The following is a 26,403-nucleotide window of genomic DNA, read 5'->3' as shown; positions in this document are numbered from 1 at the left end:
GGGTCAGAAATTACATAGCATGAAAGCAATAGTTGGAAATCTTTTAGATTTCAGTCTCATGTCACAAAACCCCAAATTAATGTCTAAGACTGGATGCTGGTGTGAAAGGGAGAGATGTCATCGTTGCTTTTGCTTTTCTCAGACAGCAAAGTGAGGAGCCGTTTTGTCTGGATTTTGTTTCAAGCGAGTTTTCTAACACAAGCTATTGTATCAGTTATAAACTGAAAGTTCTTTTTGACTTTTCCGTCTACATGTCAGATGCACAGATGAGAAATGGTGATGGATTTGATGATTTTGATAAAGGTACATGCTCCCTGCTGGGTTCTGTGCTGAAGGAGGTGCCAGAATCAGAAAAAAAATCTATGTACTATCCAGTATGTCTGAGCTCAGCTGATTGGTGCAATCAGTCTTCTGTTGGTTGTATCTGAGAAACCCTGCTGAAGCAGATGGAGCTGCAAGTTTGTCATTGGATTTGAGATTTCAAACTGACATTAAGGGAGAGAGCGAGGACTCAGCCAGTGTGATTAATTTATTGGATTGATATGTTGCCGACTGCCTGGGGAAATGATTGTCAGTCAGACAGTCAGTACACATGCAGGTTAAAACTGGCTGAACTTTTTAAATTCTCAAATTACTGCTGCTTCCTTGCATGGACTGAAAATCTCGTTCTGTCTTAACTGCTTGCATGTAAATCACATTTAGGTTATGTGTTGTTTTTAGCTGGTACGTAGCACATGATCATAGCTGTTTTAGCCTTCCATGGACAAATGTGTGCCATCACCTACCTAAGCAGTTGTAGATCCTGAAAAGATTATGCCTTGGTCCTACATCAGTAATAATGCATGCAAGTCATTCTTTGTGTGTATGTTTTGAAGCAGTAACTAATTAACATATTTTAAAACCAAATAATTGTTTGGCTACCAACATTTCAAAGTTTCTTTGTCATTATATTAAAATTGGACTATCCAAATAAATCAAACTTCAGTAGTTTAGTAAGCATGCAGCCGGTGGGGCTTGATAATATTAGCTAACTTTTAATGTATGAGGCACCCAGCCTTATACATCAAACCTCAATGCTTTTTTGAGATATTCCTTTATTGATCCCCCTTAGTAGAAATTCAGATTGACACAGCAGCAATAGGGCAAAGTAGTGCAAAAGAGAGTACAAAAAAATTACAAAATAAAATATTACAAAATATAAGACTATAAATGAAAGTATATACACTATACTCATTGAAATGTCACAGTAGCACAGGGTATCGAACTGTGCTACTGAAAGTGCTATGCTTATTATCTAGTTATCTATCAAATTCTTGCATGGCTGCTTGTGTATACATCTAATAATACTAGAGTTGATAAGTATTGCATCAACTCTAATATACATTCATTTATCAGTAGTGCTGCAACTGATCTCTGAACTCTGAGAATTTAGACATTTTTTCATAGAAAATTACTCAAAATAATGAATCGATTATTAAAATAGTTGGTGATTAATTTAATATTAAACAACAAATTGATCAACTAATTGTTGCAGTGCGTCCACTGACTCAACCAATCTCTATTCTGGAGTTGACAGTGCCACGCTGCAGGTAAACACCGCACCATACATGGAGAACTACATGCATAGTATCAGCATCAAGTGGGCTATTTTAATCAGTGGGCTTTGGGCTTTTTTGAGAGGTAGCTCTTTTAACGATATGGTAGTTATGTAAGTCTCTCATTGCTGGAGAGCGAGCAGGGGAAGGTAGAGTAGTGCCTCAGTTGTCCTTGAAGATTAAAGTTTTTTGGGACACCAGAAACGATTAGATGAGTGGAATACATTGTTCCAGCGGCACTGTATGCTTTGAGCCGATGCTGTGTTTCAGGTGCACTTACCTCCTAGTGAGCTACAGTAAAATAATGTGAGATATAATACAGGAAGAACACATTGCCTGAGCAGAAGCTTTGAATTCAAAGCCTTCAAGCACTTATATTCTTATCTGACCCACATGGACAACATTTTCAATGCCTTTGTAAGTTTTTGTTCGTGCACACTGAGTTCATACACACTTCGTCTCTACCTCTGATCATAGCTTTCAGCCTGTGAAATTAGATAACATACCATATGAGCCCTCAAAGCACTCAGACCCACAAAATCACACAAGGGGACACATAAAAACACACACGTTCATACAGAATCTTGTGGCATAAAAGATACCTTCTGTTTTCTGGCAGCTTTATATGAGCCAGTGTTTATGAGTTTTGAAGTTTATGCATAAAAGGGAAAATCAGTCAGTTGGCAGATATATATTTGGCTTAATGAAACCTGATTTCAAAATTGTTCACGATTCAAAACTCCAAGACCAGCCTGGTGAAACACAACCCTTCCTACTATCAGCTGTCGGTGGGCAGCTACGTGTTGCCTACTGTAGTGCTACAAGCAGCAAGAATTCTCATGTACCTAAAATGTATTTCATAATATTCAAAACTAAGATAAAAAATTAAATACCTAATTTAAGTTAAAGAACCACAAATATTTTTATTTTATTAAGTTTGTTGATGTGTGGCTATGGTATAAACTGGGTAATATATATTTTATCATATGGTGGTATACCAATTTTTTGTGTTAAATCACATATCTTATTATTACAGTGTAAAATTGTAGATGTTGTTGCCCTGTTTACACATCGGGCTGACATCGAACAACATAAGCATTTATTTGGAATTGTGTTTCTGGCAACCAGACAGTAACAACAAGAGTTTTTCTGAGCTTGTTTTGCTGAAAACAGCTGCCTACTGTGTGACTGGAACATTTTGACCATTGTTCATAGCAGAATGTGGATTACTGCCGCTTTAACTTTGTGGGTTTTCTCATTTTTTCTTTACCTGCCTCATCTAGTTCTACTTCAGTTGAATGAACGCTCAGTCTTACATATGTATGAAGTTAGCAAAAACATTAGTGATAGCGTGGTAAAGGCCACTTTTTCATACATGTCTTGTGTCTGGATTGCTTCCTGATTAAATTTGTGCAAAATGGTCACTCCAGGTACAAGCCCATTGCGATTTCAATCAAAGCAAGTGACAAAAATGTGCCATTTATGTTTTAGACACTGATAGTTTTATGTTATCCAACTCTACTGAAGCTTCATTGGACACAGCACGCAGAGAGAAAAATACACAAAATACACCAAATGGCAAATGGACCCAGACATTTAAGGTACATCATCTTTAATTACCAGTTTTAAAGGGCATTGTCAAAAGGGTGCTATATAAAGCTTTTAGTGTTACTTTCAACATTTCTTCCTTTACAGCGCAGGTCATTGTTGCTGCAGCTCTTCCGAAATGACACTATGATGTCTATTATATCTTGTATTATTCTGAACCATGCTGCAGAATGAAATCACAGCTGCTGATAAACAACCTCTCAGGACACTGACACGCTGTTCCCATTCATATTCTGTAAGCAATCAGACATGGATTTATCAGTGTCCCAGGAGAAGTGCTTCACATATCAGCTCAGAAATAAACAAGCCTTTGTTTGAATGTGCACGATCAATATCCAAATTCACTGCTAGGCTCACTGAAAGGATTTGAGGTGACTGTCCTCAGCAGCCATAAATACCTATTTACCATTTAATAGTCTGGCAAAGAGATTAGAGTTAATAGGTTTAACATATTGCATTTAATTTCATAAGGTCTCTAAAAATTCTGCATATACCTATTACTTCTTACACATTTGTGTGAATGACAGATGGTCTTACGGCTGTCATCATGACATAATGAACATTATTTTTTAACGTGTGTGTCATTTGTTGATTTATTATCTTATGTCACAGCGTTTGGTTTAATATTTATTAAGACAAAGGTGTGTGAGCATGCATTCACACTTCCTGTCTTCTGGAGTAGCATAGAAGAAGTGCCACGCTGAATAGCACTGCTTTTAGTGGAATGGATTCACATTAACATAATAAACCGTTAATGTAATAAGGGTGTTAATGGTGTATTAATCCTGTTAGTATAATTTCCTATTAATGTAATTTAAGTTTCCATTTAAGTAACATTTTCCTGCCAATGTAATTCAAATGTTTTAATGTAGTCCATTTACATGATCCACCAAATACCTCTTCCATACACATTCATAACTTTTAAAATGTATGATTTTATTTTAAGTTATTTAGATTTTGATAGCCCAAAATTCAAACATTTTTTGAATGAAAAAAAGTTACAATGGTAAAAAAAATATGTTGGGACATTTTCTTGTTACCATAGTAACTGTGTTCTTGCTTCAGTGGTTAGCAACTTCCTCCAGATCTGTAACCATAATACAACATGTATGACATCGCCTGCACTGACCTAAGTAGCTGTTTATCAGTAAAACAGCGCTAACACACTGCGGCTGCCATTTAGCATCTGTGTTGCATTTGCATGTCTCAGTCATAACTTCTGGAAGAGACAGGACAGTCTGTTTCCTTTTTCATGCTACCACCAATCGATTATAATTCCATCTTATTCAGACAATTATTCTTTCTTAGAGCGCCCCCAGACTGGGCTGCAAGGCTCCTTGTTATGTTGAAACAGTGAGAATATCCCCCTGAGGGATGCCACTATTTAGAGCACTGCGTGTTTTTGTCCTGTAAGACTGGCATCGTGACTAATGCCATCCCCAGTACTGTGCTGCTCTCCTCCATTGTGGATTGGGAGCAAAGGTTGTTCATGCTCCTCAACACCCTTTTTTGCATTTCACTCTGTAGAGATTTTTTCAGCCAGCTGTCAAACATTCATGTGAAAATGTGAATACAGTTCCCTGCGGGCCACCGTAGGTGATTCGTCAGGGCTTATGAAAACTATAAATTCTTTGCATTATGCTCTGGATGTCCTTTTTTGCTTTGTATTTGACAACCCAACACATAGCCTGCAGCAGTTGAGAATGTTAACATTATGCAGCCAGTAGTAATAAATAAAATTCCAAGCTCCCTCCAAACCAGAGTAGAAACAAAAATGAACAAAACCAGTACAGCCACTGCAAAATCACTTATGTGGATATTAAGTTGTCTTGGTTTACATATTGTTTTCTCACACATTTTTGCTGTTTTTCTGATTGGTTCTCTCAATGACTTGTCAATGAAGATTCTGATATTGATATTAATATCCATGCCGCAAACCATCATGACTGGATTTGGAAACCGGTGTTGATCTGCAGGTCCTCTTGTGGCCTCTAGATGCGGGCTGCAAGAAAACATGTTAACACCCACAAAAAGCCTAACCCTACTGTAACAGACATTAGTGTGAGCTGTAAAGAAAGTGCCTACAGATGTAGATGCATATGTTTGTGTTTGAGTGTCATGCTGTGAGATAATAATGGCATTATAAGTCTCTGTTATGGAGCTTGCTGCTGCCATGTCACCGGGTCTCCTGGGAAACCTTCGAGTCCTGTGGGATTTGATCTTCTGCTACATCAAGCAGGAATCTGTACAGCATGAGTAATGTGAGCTGCTAGTGAATGGAAAACAGTGTTACTATGTATTGATTGTTGTTAGAGATGGGAAAGGTTTCTGAACCTTTATACACATGGGCTTTACTTGCTGAGTGTGCACGGTGTTTCTCATCAATGTTGTGCTTCTGTTGGAGACTGCTAAGAGCCTCTGCTGGAGTCTGTTGTTTTGTGTCACTAGTGACTTTGTTGCAAACTGTGTGCAGCAATTCTTATATGTTCATGAGGCCTTGTTGTCCCTGCATATGAAATTCTTGACGGTGTCTCTAATATCTAGGGTATGTATTTATTGAATTAGCACATTTTGGAAAGCAAAGCTCATTCATATGATATTATAGGACCAAAAAAAGTTATTTTTCAGATGAATCTATTCCTTGTTAAAATAGTGAAACTTGTCCATGACAATTTCTAAGAGGTGATGCCTTCAGATTGTTTGTTTTGTTCAAACAACATTCTAAAAGATAGATGTGTAATTTACAATCATGGAAAATAGCTGATGTTTGGCATTTTGTATAATAAAGGATGATTAAACATTTTCTGTTGATCAACATGTCAACAGAGGACTTTTATATTCATAAACTAGCTATGATTAAGGTTTTAAAAAATGGTGTTTTACTTATGTGCTGTTTTGTAGGGCTGGTCGGGGGGACTGGGGGCTGGTTCTTCCAAAAAGCTTTTTGTTCATTGACTTCAAAGTTGCTGAAACTTCAGTATAAACGTACAACAGCAGTCACTGTCAACTCTCTGCTGTGAAGCATTCAAGCTCCTGTTGAATTTGAGAACGGTTCTTTTAATTCCCCCCAACACACACACACACACACACACACACTCTCACAGTGACCCTCCATGCCACCCCGTGTTGTTTACCCTGTCAAATGCTTTTACACTCTGCTCGACTGAGTCTATAACTGATGGAGGCCCAGGCCTGCACTGTCCTGTGTTTTGTGCTGAGCCAAACATTTTGGTCCACACAGACTGTACAGGACGGGTTGGGTGGGGTGACTGGGTGGGGTGGGTGTCCTGCAGCCACACCTCACATTCTACACAGGGCTGGGAAAGTCAGGCATGAAGGCCCATCAGGGTGGAGAGGTTGGACAGAGCTCCTAAGCCTGCTACTCCCCTGGGGAATGATCGGCTCGGGTCCGCTGTACTTGTGAACACAGTGGGGCTTATCCAGGGTGATGCCCTCACAGTATTTACAGTGCAACCGAGGTTGCTAATTTTGTCTCCTCTCTCTCCTCCTTCTATCACTTCAGTCATAACCAGAGGACCACGACGTTTCACCATCCTGTGACCGGACAGCTTTCTCCAGAGAACGTGGATTTTATCCTGCACGAACAGTGAGTTTTTGAGTTTTTTACTTCTCTGCAGCCCCATCCATACACGTAATAAAAATCGTAGTTGTTGAAAAATAAAAAAATGATTTGATGTGATGTAATTAGAGCCCTATGGACTTTCTCCAGCTCTATCGAGATGTAGCAACACTAAAATTTAAAATGTTTTTCTGTTCTCATCTGTGGGTTGAATTCCAAGCTGTGAGTTGTTTATTTTATCATTCTCTTCAAAGTGATGAAATGGTACTTTAAGGCATTTAAAGAAAGCCCTTTTATGCTCTTGTATTGGTGTTTTATCGTTTGTTATTGTGTCATTTATAGTTGCCTCACCTATTTGACAGTGACTTTGAAAACATTTTACCAACGACTCAAAGTTAGCATTTGAATTTTTTTTCTGAGGTTTAGCAAGTTATACTTCTTTACTGAATGGGTAGATAGGATAGGAGGTTTCAAGATAAGTTCAGAATTGTTTTAAGTGAAGATGTGGGCCTCTAATTTCCCCAAGGCTGTATTTTAAATAAAGTTGGAAGTGAAAGGAGGAAAATGTTGGTGGATTTGTCAAGAACATGCAGTGCTGCTGGAGTAAAGTGATGCTATAGCAGGTGTCAGTAAAATGTTTCTCTCTCTTCCTGTTTGGACCATTAGAGTTGGAAAGTGCAGCTAAATGTACTTTCTGTTGCATCCAATTTTTTTTCACTTAGCGAAACGGGAGGCAGCAGAAAACTGCTAGCCTGGCTCTGTCCAAATCTAAAAAAAAAAAAAGAATCTGACTACCAGCCACCAAAACTAGGATTTTACAGGGAGTAGTGTGCGGAGCTATTTCTTGTAACCTTCGGACAGAGGCAGGCAGGCTGTTTCCAGCCTTTATGCTAAGCTAAGCTTATTGGCTGCTGGCTGTAGCATCATATCTAATGAACATATATGCGAGTGGTGTTGATCCATTCTTCTATTTCTCAAGAAGCAAATAACATATTTTCCCGAAATGTTCTTTAATCTTAAACTGGGGGGTGTTTTTGTGTTGACAGTGCTACTGTAGATGCTAGGGTTCGTTCTGTGTCCCTTAATGACGTTGAGAAACTCAAAAGAGCACAAATATTAGTCATGATATTATACTTCTAATTTTGATCCGGTTGTAATTTTAACGTTGAAAATATACATATGGGCATTGATAGGTAACACCGGGTGAGGTAACCTGCAAAAAAAGTTGCGTAAAATATGTAGCAAATATGTTGCTTTTTCTGTAGAAATCAAAAATGAAATGTGCAGTAGGCTATTTTAAGCCGTAAGCTTAGCACATTGTTGATGAGGAAACAACACAGACTTCTGCAGCAGGAGCACAGGTGTTGCACCAATTGACAGATACTTTTCCATGAACATAAAATGCCAAGACATAACAGCAGTAGAATTACTGCACAGGGACATCAGATTATTTGAAAGTGTGTGTGGTGAAGGATTCAGTGAACTGGTGCAGGAATTGATTGACATCGCCTGAGCTGGCCATGTAGACACGGCACAGTAGTGAGTATAGCAACATAGTTGATTGATTCTGCCAAATAGACTATGGTTAATTCTAATTTTAATTTATTTTTCGGCCCGGTTGTGAGACTTATATTAACAGATCGAGGCGGGTCCAGATTTGACTTGGAGATAATTGTGGGTAACTGGTCGGTTCCAGTACTGAGTTGTCAGAAAACTGGACCTGTGCAGAACTCTGTGAGAGGTCATGTTTACACAAGAATATCACAATATAACATCAGTTAACTGCTTTCAGCACACTGCACTGATGTTTACCTTCATTTGCCAGCCCATGATGCTTTATCAGTTTAAGAGACCTTGCAAGTGCAGGTCTCTCTGGAATAAACAAGTCAGAGTGCTTACTCACGGCTGTTTAAGAGACGGTTTGTATTGCTCTCTAAGGGCTTTGTTTGTGCAAAGATTTCCTGCCAGTGACTAAACCTGATACCCAACTTTCACCACAATAGAGAGACTGTCTAAGGTCTCAGTTACACAAGATGAGACACTCTTTTCTTTTGCTGCCCCAAATTGTGATGTAGGTCAAAAAGACAGATGATTTTTTTTGTAAAACAGCTTAGTGTAGTGTAGCTTAAATATAGAAAAGTCCGTCTTTACTACAATCTGAAAACAATAAAAAAGAAATAAATTTAAAAAAACTCAATGTGCTGCTTCACTTGGAGAGGATTTTAGGAACTTTTGCACAGGGGCTTTGATTTGTTCAGACTTTGTCCTCCTTGTGTCTCCTTATAAGAAAAATAACTCCACATCTTCTTCTATTTCTGTAAACCAGTTTGGGTGGAATAAGAGAAAATGCAGATATGTGTTTGACAGTGTTCCCATGTTTTCAGATATTTGTTTTACTGCTCTAGTCCACTGTCTAGAAGCAGACTGCAGCTCTCTATGTTCCAGCCCTTCTTCCATTTCTTTCAGCTATTTAAATCTACCTGCATACAGTATACTTTTGGGAGATGAAGTTGAATTTGAATGTCAGCTTGTAGACTACAATTTGTTGAGAGCATAAAACTTCCAAAAAATAAAGTTGAATTCATTCCTTTGCAGCAGTCATGGTGCTATTGAACATTTGGGGTCAGAGTGCTGTCAAAGTGTTTCTATGATACTAAAATAACAGCAATAAAAAGGTGTGTACCATCTCAGTAAAAGGGCATAATGCTCATGCTGCTAACTATAAACCATTGGATGCCATTTACCACAGTACCAGAACTATCCACCCTACCCTACTACTGGAATGAATTACTAAACAACCTAAAATAATAAAAGTTATTCCTTATTCCTCTCAGTAAGTTTAGTTTCTGGATAATAACAATAATTGTTCTAGTGTCTGTCTAATGTGTGTGTGATGATTGTTTTGTGTGAATGCCTTGTCTTGCTGTGATCTTGTGTGTATGTAATTTGCTCTTAGGTATAATAGATATTGAACTTCCTGAATAAATAAAGCTTAACACAATTGTTTTGATTTGTTTTGACTGATTTGACCTGTGTGGATTCATGTAGACCATGGCCATGGGACTTTGTATTTAGTCTAGAAGCTTCTGTACTGGTGTGCAGGACCTTAAACATTTGTACACGTATATACAATGACAAAATAGCTCTTATTTCAAGAGAGCCAGAGGAGGTTTTTATGTGACTCTCTCCTTCAACTTCACCTCCTGTATAGATTTGAGACCCCATAGCTCCATAAGTGGGAGACTGTGAAGCTGAGGCCTTCACATTGAGCTAAGGGACCTTGATCAGTGCTGTCAACCTCTTGGCTTTGAATTTAAGGCCTGATACCTTCAGTCCCAGAGCCTCAGCTGACAGATATTTAAAACTGCCCTGCAGTGATATTTGTAATTTGACTAAATTCAACTCCTCTCAAAAACTTGTCATTCAGTAGAGCGTGGTGTTGAGTAATCTTCAGTTTTAAGGAATGAGTCTTGATCGTTCACATTTATTCATGACTTCAATATTTGAATTATGGAAACACAAATACTAGACTTCAGCTACCATAAGTGCAGTAGTTAAGCCTCTTTTATTTTTTGGTGAGTATGGCATGCAACAGAGATCACTAGCTGGAACCGAACTGCAGTCATTTAGCCTTTAGCTACAATAGCGCTCCAAGACCTTTTTTTTTTTTTTAACATAAGACTACATTTTTTGAGTTTTATAAGACTTTTATTCAGAACAGCATCTCTTGAATGCTATGAAAAGAGTTTCCACTGTGAAGAAAAACAATGAAATCTTTTGGACTAAAATTACCCCCACTCAGACCTCAGTTAAAGAATCCTTTAGCACTTGGCGAATAATTGTATATATTTTATATATATATATATATATATATATTAGCTACTATAGGTTCCCTTTTGGAAGTTATGATATCCCTTTTGGAAGTTATGATATCGGTTTTCTTTCTGGATCTTAATTATTGTCAAATGTTTTTCATGTTTTAATAGATACATGGCCCTGTCGTGTTGTCATTTTCCATCCATCTATTAGATGCTAGTCCTTTAGAGGGTGGTGGGGGGCTGGAAAAGTTTCCTTCCGACATTGGGCAAGAATGTCCAATGTGAAAAGGTACACTCTGGGTCACCAGTCAATCTCAGGAGTCTCATTGAGATGGACAACCTCACATTCACACCTATGGGCATTTTAAAGTCACCAAGTAATACTTTTCTTGCACAAATGTTACTAATTCAGTGAAGAACAATTAATAGAGCTTTTGTAGCTGCGAATGTAATGAAGAAACACATTAAAATGTAATGAAGTTCCACTGCACAGACTCCATTTCTAGAAACCTTTTTTCTCTTTTCATTTTTCTGTTTCTGTCATCATCTCATTGTTTTCCATTTCCTGTTCTATTTCCATCCGTCCAGCCCAATCACTTTTTCTGCCATTTTGCTTTCTCTGCCTTCCCCGTTCTTTATATTTTCTATCGCAGCTCTTTTCTCAGAATTCTGCTTGTTGTCTTTTATTTTTATTTTATTTAATATTCTGTCTATTTTTGCTCTTTTATCTCTTTTCTTTCTTTACACCTACATCTTGCTGTCTTTCTTTTTTGTATAATTTTAAGTTTTATTAAATGTAATGTCCTTTTCATTTTGATGTGCACAGTGCATGGAGTAACAAAATACTGTGAACTTGTCATTGCAGAGAAAAATGACTCAGATGCACTTTAGACTGAACTGATTAAACAGTGAATTATAAATAAAATGAACTGTTCCCAAATACAATTCTAGAAAGGTGTTTGATGGAAGCTCATAATTATTCATTTGTAATTTTGTGGCAGATTCTAATGTATCTGGCTGCCAGAGAGGTAGTGCTAGCATACGTTTTTTCTTATTTTTAGCTATGAAAGTCTCTCTCAGTGAAGATTTTTCTTTCCTCTGTGGGCGGGAAGTGCATTTCTCTCAGCCTCCCATGTCTGGCACAGTCCACAGATACACACCTCCTTGTGTTGTGTGTCGGATGTCTTTTATATCCACCTGTATTCTACAGTAGTTGGCCACTGAGCTTCCTTTACTGTATCTCATTGTTTTTTCTTCTACTTCTGCACTTTCTCTCTGCATCACTCTATCACCCCCTCTCTTGCTTTCCTTTGGTTTTCTTCCCCTCTCTCTCTCCCTTTCCCTCTCTTGTTTTAGTCCATCTCTCTATTTTAGACGAGCGACCAGGTTTCATTTTTCCTTGCTATGTTCTGATGGATCTGTCTTATTAGCAGCTGCGTAGGCGTGAAGCAGGCCTGTCCAAGTCACTATGATAATGTGTCAGTGCAAGACACACACATAGCACACAGTCATTGGTGTGTATATATGTGTGGTTATGAAAATAGATGGTGAATTGTGCACAGGAGAGAAGGAATGAGTGGTTTATAGAAGATGTGCACTTAGACGCAGAATACCTGCATTATTTCGTGCCAGTGTAATATTGCGGTGATATACTTGAGGACGTTCTTTGCTGTGATTATGCAAGGCACAGCTGAGTACCATCAGCAGCATCTAAGTACCAACTTGATTCTCACTGTAAAAAAAACGTCCTCAAGGGAAGCTTCATGAAAAATGTGCCGGAAGAAAATAAAGATGGTTAACTAATGCCCCGGTCATTTGCAAAGCAACTCATAAATCATTATTTATCATACTCAGTGGCTGAAAATACGTTGCTTGTTCTATCTTTAATTGGGTCCCTTTAATTCTTTTGTTCATATGCGTTCCAAGATGTTTATTGAAGATGTAGAAAAGGCAGTCTTGGGATACATTTTCAAAAATTCCTGATTTTTGGGCTAACATCACAACAGTACATGGGTCTTTTATAAAGTTCTCTTGGTTTTATTTTTAAACAGAATCTTCAGTTTATTTCCCATGGTTAGGTTATCTTTGATTCATTTTCAGTTTGTGCTTTTATGGGTAGCTAGATGGGTAGTACATGCTGTAACAATTTCTTGGTTAAAAACAGTTGGCATATTGACATCCTGTAGTGTCACCATGAAGTTGCCAGGAAAGTCCTGGGTAGATGGATAAACTGTTCAAGAAATAGTTAGATTACTGTAAATATTTGTATATTTGTATTTTTTTACAGAACAAAACAGATGAGCTTAATAAAAGCTGCATGTTTGCAGGATGAGTGTAAGATTAATTTAAAGATTTTTCAAAATAACTTTTAAGGCCCAACATGGTTTGTTTTATTCTCATGTATTTTGTGAAGCACTTGGTAACCTTTCTTTAATAAGTGCTATACAAATAAAGTTTTTTTGGGGGGGGAACGGTGAACTGTGAACTGAACATATGTGTTCACATTCAATAGTTAGGGTCACTCCAGCGAGCAATAACGACGCTCACGTACTGCTGAGTTAAAAGTCAGTATTAACTACCAAAATAACAGAAAGAAGTCAGGTAGCGCAAGGAATCTGTACCAGGTGGGATCTGAATTTTCACTTATATTTTCTGGCTGAGCTTCATTACAACGGTTCACCAGCTTCCTCACAAGGCTAAAGCTAAGCTGTAGCTCCATAGTTAACAAACAGGAGTCTAAAAGGAAGCGAACAAGGGTATTTCTTTTCTTTTAATGATAAATCTGAATGGAGAACATCTTCACTAATGAAGCTGTTTTTCTTGATTGGTTCCCCACATAGAGTAATTATTGAAATGTTTCTTAGCAGCAGGATTTCAAAAGCTAGTTCTTTTAATCACAATAATCATGAAATCCAATAACCTTGTATGTGTTATTGTTATTGGATTTTAGTTTAATACAATGAATTACCCTTTACCATTAAAAAAGCTTTTTCTTTTCTGATGCAGTAGTCATCCTTACTCATATCATTCTTATCATAATGGTGGAATGATATTGTTAGTATTATGGGTTACATGTTTGTATGCAAATACTCATGAAGTTCCTCTCATCTAATTACAATGTAACGTTCAAAACAAAGATCATGTAATTACCATTAACGTATGTAGGAGGCCACCTTCTGTTAGCTGTGAACCCTAATTATCCAATTACCACTGTACCACTGCAAACAATACAAGAGAAGCGACCTCTTTCAGCTTCTGCCCCAGGCGTTATCAAAATATCTACTGTGTTGCTATTTATGGCTTCTATGAGCCTACATGAAGCACTCAAGGTTTTCACTAAGTCCAAAGCTCTTTTGTGAACTTTTATATTCATCCAAGGATGGAGGTTTTGCTCAACTGAGCTGGTCTTTTTCAGCATTACCCTGCTGCACATTCACATACTTACACGCACATTCAAACCTTTTACTGTTGGCCACTAAGCCTCTCAGCTGGAGCAGAGCTAACCTTTAGATTACTGCCACCCTGTCCACACCACATGCTGGCACACAAGTTGTGGAGCTCACTTGAGCTCATATTCTGGTATATATCTGTCACCTCCAACTCAAGCTCTGGCTGCATCAGCCAGGCTTCCTTTTTTTCTTTTTTTTATGTCAATGACAACTTTGATCGAGGCATCAGCTCACAGGCCATCAAAGCAGGGTTGAAACTCCATCTGAGAGCATTATTAGCAGCAGGGTGTGGTGTGTATGGACGCTGGCGTCAGTGGGCCTCCTCACCAGGGGTTATCACGGATTAAAGTGGTTGAAGTGTCAGGACTTTACAGCTCCTATGAGTTCCTTATCAGCTCTTATTTTGGCAGCAGGGGAGATGGAATAACTTCCTTGGCTGCTGCTGTCTGGGTCTCAGTATTTGTCTGAAGTGTGTCTAAGTTTATTTGTACCACGTCAATTTGTCTTTCTTCTTGTCATCGGCTCTAGGGTTGTAAAAAAGCTGGAAATTTATATGGTGCAAACTAGTGGAATTTAAAGGTTATGTTTTCCTGTTTACCCGGTTTATATGTGCTGTGTTATGTGTTTTATTAATAATGCTAATAAAGATATTTGCCTAGGCTTTTTAATTTCCTGCTCAACTTTGTTGCACAGCGTGATAGAAATCTCTCATCTCCTGTTTGTTATGCTCTAGTCTAGATTTCAAAACCAATTTTAGAGCAAAATTCTATTTTAATCATTCATTTTAATACTGTAGAATATATCCATGGTAATTTTTTGCCTCCCATTTAGTGGTTGAACTTTTGAACTGATTTAACTTGCATATATCTTGGGAATAAAACTCTTTTTTTTGGTTGGCTTGTTAACTAGAATTGTCATGGTCAGGTCAAATAGAGGCTTAGTTTTGCTGAAGCATGCATATTTGGTGAAACTTTTCTCTCTATAAATGGACTATACTATACTAGACTAAACTATGTGTTATTTTCCTCTGTCCCTCTTCATGTTCTCCACCTTGTTGTTTACATATGTTTTCTCTCTCTCTGCCTATTGATATGGGATCTAGTGATTCAAGCAATGCACACACGGTGCTTCGCCCAGCATGCAGCATGGCAATGCTTTGGTTGACTGTTGCCATAGCAGCGGTATGGTACTGAAACAGGGGGATACAGCTGTAGATGGAATGTGTTTGGGCAAAGAGTGTCTCTAATACTTTCCCATTTTGAGTATTCAAAACAGTCAGTAGATTTAAACTTGATTAATTTAGCTGCTTGCTTTTATGATAACCTTACAGTGGGCACAACAGTTAACAAATGTCCAAATGTCACAAAACATTAAATAAATAGTTCATCATTTTTGCAAAAATTGTAATAAGAGTGATATGTAGCCTGGGAACCAGACGAATCTGCAAAGCTCATAATGTTTCATTTACTCTGGTATATGGTCATCCTTCCATTCAAACTGAATTCCACTAGTATATAATGTAGCCCACTACAACCCCACCTAAACACATGTTAACAAAAACTGAACATTGTAAACTTCATAAAGATAGAATGTATTGGCAGAACTATTAAATTACAATACAATACAAGTGTATGTCAACTCATACATGAATAAAATAAATAGAATAAAAGAGGAGGAAAAAATACATTTGTAATTTTGACGTTGTGTACTCTAACAGTTTTTTGAAAAACAATATTTTATTCATCCTCCTTGTACTTTGCAGACAGTACTGCAGAGTTTCCAGCTATACAATAGTACAGATAGCTATAGAAGGTGAAAACAGGTTTTGATAATGGTATTTGTACTGGTGCAATGGTATCAACTGGTTGTCCTGACACTGGTAAGACACAGTGTGCCACTTACTGAGCTCCAGAGGTGGTGGTGAGCCGTTTCCTTTGTCGTTGTGACTCAAGCTTCATAGAGCAATGTACATACTCCTTACAAACAACAAAAAAGCATACGACCCAAAATGTTGAATTTTCCTTTAAGGCACCAAACGTTACTGCAGCACAGAGAAATTAAGAAACAAACAAAGAAAGTCATCAATGAAAGTCTTTGCTCCAAAGTTACAGCGTAAGACAATTAAGCTCCATCAACATCTTAGACGAAGATAACATTGAATTGAATTTGAAGTGGAAAATGGAGATGCAGTGTGTGGAACTGTTATTGCAACTAATATTCATCTGTAATTGGGACATGGCCTGTTCTTACCAACATATTTAGAAGAAAGTTTTTAGTTTTGTCTTGACATAAAATTGGGAAATTGGGTTTAACAATGTGTCAGTGTTGAAATAATGATCTCCACTCTGTCTGAGAGGAGAGCTGTGTTTTTCTCTCAGATAATTTATTGTAACATTTCTGAATATATTGGTCTGCGGAATTCAAGCTGTATGGTGCGAGCCTGGCAGTATTTAAATATCAGATGTGCCTGTGTGGGCTCTCAGCACTGTTCATTTTTGACATATTTTGTAGCTTTGTGTGTAGCTGTGGTTGTGGAGAGTGTCATAAGTGACTTTTTCTTGTTTTCTTCTGAGAGGTATCATTAAAATACAGGAAAAGTTGTGTGGTAAAATGTCAGAATCCTTCCGACAATTATTCTTCCTGTGTGATTAAATCTCCTGCGTGGCCTCTTTGTTCACAACATGGCTGCCTTTTCCTCCCACAGACCTAACAAGAGGAGGCGAAGCGCTTTCCTACTGATCAGCAGCCAATCGATGCCCTCCAAGCCATTCTGTAGTTTCACTCTTGACTCATGGCCAATATTACTGAGTGAGATTACTATACAATATGCTTTAGATCTGGGTTCCTGCCCTGTCATGCTTTCACTGGGCAGCCAGGTGCCTTTCATAGATGTCGGTCCTTGAGTATTATTTGCCTCTTTTTTTGTCTCACATCCGAGAGAGAGGAATACAATGTGCTGTGTATTTTCTGCAAGGCCAGAGGGAAAGTGGCATGTTGGCATTCACTGAACGTTTTCACAGAAGCTGAACATTGTGTTTGCACTGTTTGTGTTTGAGACGTCATTTGTGATATTTGGTCTTATGTTTGTATTTTTTTAATGATGTGCTGTGAGCAAGAGGCTTGCACAGTTTATTTTTAAGCTTCTAGCTTTTGAAGTCACTTCAAAGGATTGTCTTTGGTTTGGGGGTGCAGTTCGGTTAGATGAGTTGATTTCTCTGAAGTGATTGCCAGATTCAGTTCCATCCCTACATCACTTCCTTTTGTTGGTCAAAAGTCATCCTTCCGTGAAGTGTTATTAAACTGGTACTCCAGTGATTTAGTATTGCACTTCAATAAAGTTGGGGGGAACCACAAGAGACATATTAATAGAAAAATGGTCAAAGTTGAAGCAGCAGAAGCCAAGATATCATGACTTATAGTCTCTCATGTAGGTCCAGCTTAAAAAACACACGCCCAACTCCTCCAGTTGGTATAACAAACTGAGATGTGAAGGCAGTATAACTGAAGATGCTAATAAGTTGCATTATGAAAATTGTAGGATCTAAGGCTTTTGGAGCTTAATCTATACTATTGACTAAGAGTCAGGACATCTCAACCTCTGCTGGTACTTTTTACAACTTACTTTGTTTATTAATCTGTCTATTGCGAGTCCCCCAACTGTATTGAAGTGCAATATGGAATATCTGGAGTACCCTTTTCTTTTCTTTAGTTCCAGTTTGTAACGCAAACTGAAATTTTGGAGTTAGAATGTATAAGTCCAATGAGTCCAAATGGAGATAACCCCAATGAAATCATCATAGTTAATTTTTCAAATTTGAAAGAGCCTCAGAAGATATTATACAAAAGCTTTCACAAGGTGGGTAGAACATCAGTCTTTGTAATCAATAAAATGAACTTCAAGTGTAAAATCAGTAGAATGTGGTGTAATTTGTCTGTTTGCGGATCCCTCACATCTGAGCTGTCAGTCACCAACCAGAGGTGGAACACTTTCTCAGAAGCATTGAAGCTCAAAGATTGGATTGGATGTTTCGTTTGTAATTACTGATTATGATGCATGAATTGTTTTGTTCATCACATGTTGAAGCCCTTCACACGGGCCAGTGGTGGATTCTGAGGTGGTCAGGACAGCAGACTGCTGTTGCATATCTGAATATTGTAGATGTTGGTGATTTCTAATCAGAATAATCACTGACACCACACGCCATAAAACTGTTGGCTGACATGTAGACATATAGTAGATAGAAACAGCGCAGTCATAATGCAGTCAGTTTAAATTGGGTTTAACATTTAACTTTAAGTTTTAGTACGAATCTGATGTTATTTTACTTCCTCTATCTGTGCTCTCTGTCTTACAGCGTTTTCTTCCCCCCCATGGACTCTTTGTGTTTCAGTCTATCGTTTACCTCTCTGTTTGCTGCAGAGAAATAAACTGATTACCACCGCTGACCTTGTCCTCTTTGGGCATTTGAAGTAAATAAGTAGGTTGTGTTCTCTTGGACCTCCAGGAGCTTTGTTACATATGGATTAATTCACTGAAAAAGAGAGGTCATACCTTTTCCAAGCCTTCCTGAGTGAAAGCTCGCTCACACTCAAAGGCCAAATTGTGTCCCTCAAGATTGAGTCTCCAGAGCTCTTTCTGATCTCTTTTTTTTTCTGTAGTGAAGTAAGACTCATATAGAAAGTCAGGTAACAGACTCCCAGTAGAAGCTTTGTCCTTGATGACAGATAGAAGAATTTGAGCCATGTGTATTTCACTGCAGAGAAATTAATGCTCTAATTTGTCTGGGTTTTGAATATTTCTGTGAAGAAATCAAAGGCTCTGTCTTTTACTTCATCTTGCCCTCCAGCTCCATCTCTCTTACCCCTCTCTGCTGATTTCTTCGGTCTTGCAACAAGGTCTTGAACACTCTTGTTGTTCTCTTTATCCGCAGTAGGTTTTACCTTTCAACAGCCTTTTTGCACATAAAGTATCATAGAGCTGAATAAAATGACAAAAGCCCCTGAAAAGTCACACATAAAGAAATATGTTTTGGTAAAGGAATTATACATCAAAAGCAAGGAATAGTGTTATTATTGGCCAGTGGAGTGATGCAGTTTTATTGCACGTAAAGCCCAGTGCCTGTCCGTGTGTTCGTCTTTGGAGACCTTAAATTATCACCAAAAATGTGCTCATAATCAAAGAATGGCTTTCCCTGATACCAGTCGTTCTTAAAAAATCACAGCTATTTTAAATCTTTCCAGTGAGCAGATGTAATTGACTTTTACTTTGCATCTAATTTACATTTTTATAGTTCCTGACCTTTCATAAGTTTGCATGAAATTCTCCTGACAGCAAAGTGAAAACAGAGCTAATGTGTCTCTCGCTCGACCCACCCACACCACATTTGAGAGATTTACATTATGCATCGTTAGATAGAAATTGGTAATGTACTGAAACTGGTGGCAGTGTCTGTGTGTTACAGTGCAGCCTGTAATATGGACGGCTGAGATGAGAGTGCACCCAGATTGATGGGGAGTTGTATGAGAAAAGAGAGAAATACTGGAAGGAGAAAAGCAGAATCTTCTCCTAGAAGATAAAAAGTGACACAAAAATGGAGTAAGAAAAAGTGAAAGGAGAACAATATTTTGATTTGTAAATCAAACAAATAGGAGAACAATCTGTTTTTAAAAGAGCAGTTCTCAGTTGTAGAAAAGCCTCCAAGACACGCAAATGTTTGAAATAAAAACGTGGATTTATTTAAAAAAGATAGAAGGGCGTGTGTCAGAGAGAAATATAATACTAGGTAATTAGGTTGGATTCTTGGATGGAAGAATGCATTACACTGCCAGTGTTTTCCCTTCTGAAACTAATCAGACAGATTTACACACAAACTCCGCCTGGTGTCAGCCCGTTGACAATAAAACATCCAGTGTGGAACGTCTCATCTGTCTCACTACAGTCAGACAGCAGCAATAACGGGCCTGTCATCATGCAAAGACATTCTCGGAGTGTAGCCAGCGAGCAAGCAGCCAAGTTTTTGTTAGGATTTGTGTGTGTGTGCAGTTTTATTTTTATACGTGCACTGGAAAAAGTCAAAATTCAGATATAATATTTAAATGTCATATTTAGATTCATAGTAAACTGGTATCACTGCAGCATATTCTTCATTATTCTTCAGTCTTTGTTTAGATCCTCATTAGCTTCCACGAAGTTGTTGCTAGTCTTCCAGGGCGACGCATAAAAAAGGAAAATAAAAAATAAAAATGAACAGCAATTTAAAGTCCCTGCAGCATAAATTTAACAAGCAAAGGGGAGGACATACCAAAGGTAAACTAAAAATTCAAATAAAGAAAATCCCAGACAGCAATAAAATAACTGAAGCAAAAGTACAACTTTTTGAGATTAAGCCATCTCTGTTTCAGTAACTTACTTTTGATAGAAAGATGTACTGATTCACTGTAATGTTACGTTGGTGTCTGTCATGTTCCGAGGCAGAAGAAGCTCTAAAGAGAACAGTTTTTGTTCTGCTGTCTTATCTATCGATGCAGTTCTCGCAGTGATGCAGAATCTAAGGATGGAAACAAAATGAATTCATTAATTCTGTTTGCTAAAGAAATGATGACAACTGTGAAAACTGTGAATTATATCAGTAAGTATCAGATAATTTCAGCCTGTCTGAACAAAACTGTCAGATTTGACACACACTCATCATTAGACGCTCTTCTGATAAAAACACTTGTGAAATGTAGATGGAGGAACTCATGGTGGCTGCACTCATAAGAGACACACTTTGCTCAGTTACTTCAGTTCTTCTTCTTCTTCTTCTTTCATGGATACGTCATAGATAGATTTCATAGATCTTTATTTATTTTGCATGTTTTCAGAAAATCCTTTTTGCTTATGAAATCTTTCCGAAAATGTTTGGATTCACTTAAACTGCATCAGCAATTGTTATGTAGCCTACTAGATACTGAAAAGTTGACATGTTTGAAAGGTTTTCACCCACCAATGACAACATGTGGAAGATTTGTTGGATTCATAGTAATCTAGTCTCAAAACTCACCAGCCGTGTTTCACCAGCAAATTGGAAATTATGGAAAATATTGACCTTGATATGGTGTTTGCTGCTTGGCAATGAAGTTGTTCACATGGATCAACTTAATTGCTGCCATCATTTGAGGTAATTACAGCAAATATCTTTAAAAATTTAGATGCATGGCGTGTCCTGTTGACCCAGCGTTCCCAGATTCTTGACACATGTCAGCTTTCCCGATATTTGCTCATTTTTAATCTTTCTCTCTTTTCAAGGCATACAAGCTTAATACCATAAAAAAGTTTTCAATTTCCATCCAAAAAATCCAAAACAGAACACATTCAATACACATTAAATTTTTAAGCTGTCAAAATAAAAATAAAAAACACGCATTTTGTTTGACAGTGACATAAGGACTTTAGTCTCATATTTGTGACTGTGTAGTTTACATTGGGATTAAAGACCCGTGGTAATTTATCTTCTTCAAGTACACAGTTACATAACATTGTCTGCTGCTGTGTGCACTTTTATTTTTCCGCTGTGAATCTGCTTTGTAAGTCTATTTATCAGCTTCCTGTTGGGAAGTGGTCGCATAAGGTAATAGGTGACAGTACAACAGGAAAATAGATCTTGTGTACACGCGTACACACACACACACAGACAGGATCTGTTCTTGGCCTCTAGGACCTCTGAAAACATTCTCTATCCAGATTCTTCCTCTTCACGCAGGATGGATGAGGTGAATGTGCTCTGTCCCTCCCTCTTTTTCTTTTACAGTTGAATGCACCTGGTCATGATAATAAGCTGTAATTCACACACTGCAATTAATGCCAAGAAATCATTTGTAAGGAGATTTCTCCTACAACAGTGATGCAGATGAACAGCAGATGATTATAAAACTAATTTGGAGCCACGCATAAAAAGCTGAATGACCACAAGGGACCTCTCTTTCTCTCTCTCTCATTTCTTACTTTGTTTCTACATAACAGGCAGTCCAATAAAGCGGAATAAAGGCAGAAAGGCACCACACCCACAATGGTAATAGCCAGGGACGTAGTGCTGCATAAAAAGCCTGTCCACCCAGCTCTTAAAAAAAGAAGTGTTGTGTAGGACAATGTGCCGACAGGGGATGTGTATTAACACTATCAGATTTGAAAAAAGGTGTGTTTACTCTTTCTGTGTGTGTGCGTTCTTGCCCAGGCCGCAGGGTGCTCGCATGATGTCCAAACACGCAGGTGAGCAGCTCTCCAGCACCACCGTCAGCGAGGCCTCCACTGCCGTCACCTCCTCCACTGTGGACAGCACCTCTGCCTCCAAGGTTAGTCTGCGTGTCTCTGTACGCATCGTTCAGTGTCACCTCGCTGTGGTTGTATCTAAATATTGTCATAGCACGTTGAGGACAACAATAGTATGGATGACCTTGTTGGGGAAAGATGCATCTGTGTTTTTGATAATTTACTGTTAAATGAGTGTCGACACAGTATGTCACTATAGCACTACAGCACTGGACTTAGTTTACTTTCAAAGCGTTTCCAATTTGCATAATTATCTGTATTTTTGTTCTTACAAATCAATTATTTATTTAGTTTCAATTTGATTTCCCTTCTATACTTGACTTTCATTCTAATTTTGTAGTATATCTTGAGGGACATTAAATTATGAAGTATTATTCTATTAGAAAACTCGTTCTGCAGCTGCCCCTTTCTGTATGGGTCATGGCTTTACCCAGTGACGAGAATGATTGAAAGGATTATTTAAATCAAGTTTTAAGCTCTTCAAAGGCTGACCTTAAAGCACTGACTACAGTTTTCGTGTTGTTTTGTTTTTGGTCCACCACTTCTCCATCATTCAGCTCTATCACCTTTCACCTCGTTGTTGTTGTGGTACACACAAATAACGTAAAATGGTTGCAATCTGTGTCTAGAGAGTAAGATCACAGCAAAAAGTGTTTAGCTGGATATAAAGTTCTCAGTGATAGGTCAAACATTTTGCAGTTTCGTTTAAAAAAGCAGAAGAGAGCAGAGGAAACAGCAAATTACTTTTTTTTGCTTTGACATTTAATCAGTTGCATAAACTCTATGGTTTCTATTATTATTTTCTTTAATCAGAGATCTTCTTTTCCACTTCTTGCCTTTAAATTTGTCAACCACTGGTGGTTATGAAAACCTCTGAAACCCTTAGCTCAGTCTGTGATACATTAGCTTCCTCCCTCTGTTTCCTTCCATAAATAAATCTCCCGGTTTCTCGGAGAGCGAATGCACACAGTGTAGACACCAGCACAGACTGACAGTCTGCTCAGCACTGGTCTTGTTTGCTAACATTTATTGTTTTGATAGTTGAAGTCAAATGGACAGATTTAGTAACTGATGGAAGAGCCAGAGATCCTCAGACTCCTCTGACAATCTCTCTGTCCAAAAACTGACAGCTGCACTTTGGCCATCAAGCTCCCTAGCCTGTGGTAAATCATGCCTGAGGCATTTAAGCCTGCAAACTTTAAAATAGTGACTTACTGTGCACTTACCAAAGTCTTGTATTCATTTCAACATTTATTATTATTATTTATTGATTTATATCACTCTTGTTTTACCACAATGTGCTTAAATGATTATGTCCTACTTCCTTTCCCTACTCTTCTTTGCTGTGTTCCATGTTCAGATGAGATCTACAGTACAGTATATGAATAAAGTAGTAGTAGTAGTGGTGGTGGTGATGGTAGTAGTAATAGTAGTAGTTTGCAGTACTACAGCCATTGCTCGTATTTGTGGTCACACTTACTGATTTGGTCAGCATCAGTTTTTTAGCCGTCTCTGCAGATGGTGGATGATGATAAATGGGGGGTCTGAAGGTCTTCTGTGACTGAACAAGTTCCATGACAGACCCGCAGGAATTAAAACGAGATTTAATTGGAGAAAGAGGTGGAGAGTCAGTGGTGGTGTAGTGGTTTTAGTTCTAGTTTGATTTAAAGCAGGAATTAGAGCAAGGCAGGTACTGTAGGTATTTTGTAATGACCTCTGCCTGTCTGTATAGCAGGATTATTTACAACATACAGCCAATTACAGATGGAATAATCTATCATGATATCTAGACTGAAATGTTTGTGTTTTTTGTTCTCTGTTCCTCCTGTGTCTGGTTGTCCTTCAAGCTGTCATTGGCTCAGGCAATGTGCTGTTGCTGCCAAAATGATAGAATATGGTGAAGCAATTCAGCTTAAGCAATGCTGACAAATTCAAATTTGAGCTTCCAAATGCAGATCTTGTGTAGGTTACATTCTTCGCGATCTGGTTTTTGTGCAGCATAAATATGTCTGCACAGGAATTGGAAAGTTTTACTTTCTGTCTTGTTTATTCCCTTTCCTTCACTATCCTTGACTCACTCGTTCTACCTGTCACTTTTCTTTCTTTCAGTCTGTATCTTACTCCCCCCTTTCACTCACTCGCATACATGCACATGCACAACTCCACAGTGGCGTGAAATCTCATCCTGCCCTATCAACAGGTGCCGTGGGACTAAGATTGAACGTGTGTCATCAGGTGCGGTACAGACATGACAGGGCATCCATCACGATGGCATGTCTCCATTTCTACACCCCGTGTTTTTCCTGGCCTGCAGCCTGCCCAGGTGCTCTGGCTCATCACCCCTGCTTTCAAACAGCAGCAAAATAGTGCAGAAGCCTCATTCTGACAAGAAAAATTCTTAATAAAAGAATGTTGTCTCACAGGGAAGATAAGTCAGTCGTGGTGCCCTTGCATAGCCACCATGAAGAAATAAATACACATTTTGAATAAGTCACATCCATTCCGCCTCTGACAAAACTTCAGAGGGAGCGCTGAGACACATTTCTCCCACGAGTTATGTGTCATTTCTCTGTCTCTCTGTTGCTGGATGCATGTTTAGTAATGTTGTGTCCATAACCAGTCTGCACAACTTCTTTGAGATTTATCAAAGTCAATGTCATTTAAGAGTTCCTGTCGTTTCTCAGTTTGCAGTTATACATTTATGCAGCTTTATGTGCCTCATCACTTCCCTGCCTCAATATTTGAAAAAAAGCTTTCTCCGCTCTTTAACTGTGCCACTTGCAGCATGGAAACCACAGTACCACAATAAATGATATGTGATAATACGTTTGGTTGGACAGTGATTTTATTTTATTTCAGTTCAGGCAAACATGCAAGTGGAAAGCTGGTGAAGATCAGCAGTAAGAGATTTGTGTGAAGCAGCTCATATCTGAAAATCCATTGGTTAAGGGATATTACTTTGCTCATAAATGTATGTTCCTGACCCCAACCTAGAAATTCTTGGATGTTTTTAAGCCATGCTAGTGGCATGGCTCTAGGGATGGTGAAATCCCATCTACTATCAGATGCCCTGCCATGAAATTTTGTTCAGACATGTCCTGAGAGAATGAAATCTACTGTCTTTGGTGATTGCTTGAGGTTGATATTTTTGTTTCTTTGTAAAATGTCTCCACAACTACTGGATGTTGCCATAGAAATTGTTACAGACATTCATGGTGGCTGTTGACGTTGTTTGTCAGACTAATAGTAAAAAAAAAACTTAAATACTCAATGGACAGTACTGTAAAACAGAGCAAAGCAGTAAATCCTCTCATTATGAGATTCTTGAAACACAAAATGTTGGGTATTTTTGCTTTCAAGCTGCCATGTTCAACTCCACTCAGCTGCTGTTAACCACTGATCAGATCCACTTGACCAGACTGGGATTAGGTGTCTTGCGTAAATACACCTGAACCAGATTTCTAAAGGACGGGGAAAGGACTACTCTTGTTTAATTACCTCACCTTCCCAGATGATTCTTGTCTGGCTAGGGATTTGAGCCGACAACCTCCAGGTCTTAGACTGGGCTCTCTAGGCTTTTAGGTTGTCTGATCGTGTGCCATTAATGTAACAAATAGCTGCTCTGCACCCTGAGTCACTCACCTACAGTACAAGACAGAGTGCTACTTTGCAGCAGGGACCACAGCCTTTTTCACAGAATTACCCTCAGCCTAAAAATAGACCACCGCATCCTATACACACACACACACACGTATTTGCAAACATGCACATACAGGCAGAAACAGACAGATTAAACATGCATAGACATACACATACTGTATATTTACAGATATGAGACTCCAATGTGACAGTATTGGAGCCTCTCTGTGTCTTTGCATCATGCTTGGCCAACCTGCCTCCTTCTAATTAGCGAGTATGTTTGCTGTTTTCCAGCTGCGGATGGCTCCCAGTGCTGCTGCCGGTCCATATACACAGTCATGCAGCCGTCACACCAAATCTTTTATTATAATAACAGTGTGACAAGGGTGTGTGTGTATGTGTGTGT

General features: G+C 38.4%; 1 protein-coding gene across 5 annotated transcripts in view; it reads left to right on the top strand.

Moving 5' to 3' along the window:
• The window catches only part of LOC118330241 (pleckstrin homology domain-containing family A member 7-like), a 126,238-nt gene that overhangs the window by 63,468 nt on the left and 36,367 nt on the right, over nt 1-26,403 (top strand). For all 5 annotated transcript variants that reach the window (XR_004796826.1, XM_035664716.1, XM_035664718.1 and 2 more), the window contains 2 exons: nt 6,727-6,810; nt 22,264-22,381. Coding sequence is in view for 4 of the 5 variants with exons in the window: in XM_035664716.1 (XP_035520609.1) it covers nt 6,727-6,810; nt 22,264-22,381 (202 nt within the window). In the remaining variant the exon portion in view is untranslated. The remainder of the gene's footprint in view (nt 1-6,726; nt 6,811-22,263; nt 22,382-26,403) is intronic.

Source organism: Morone saxatilis, unplaced genomic scaffold (genome assembly GCF_004916995.1).
Source record: "Morone saxatilis isolate NCDOM2014 unplaced genomic scaffold, NCSU_SB_2.0 Contig2, whole genome shotgun sequence".
Classification (NCBI taxonomy): domain Eukaryota; kingdom Metazoa; phylum Chordata; class Actinopteri; family Moronidae; genus Morone; species Morone saxatilis.
Note: the sequence above shows the minus strand (reverse complement) of the source record. Positions and strands in the feature narration are given on the sequence as shown.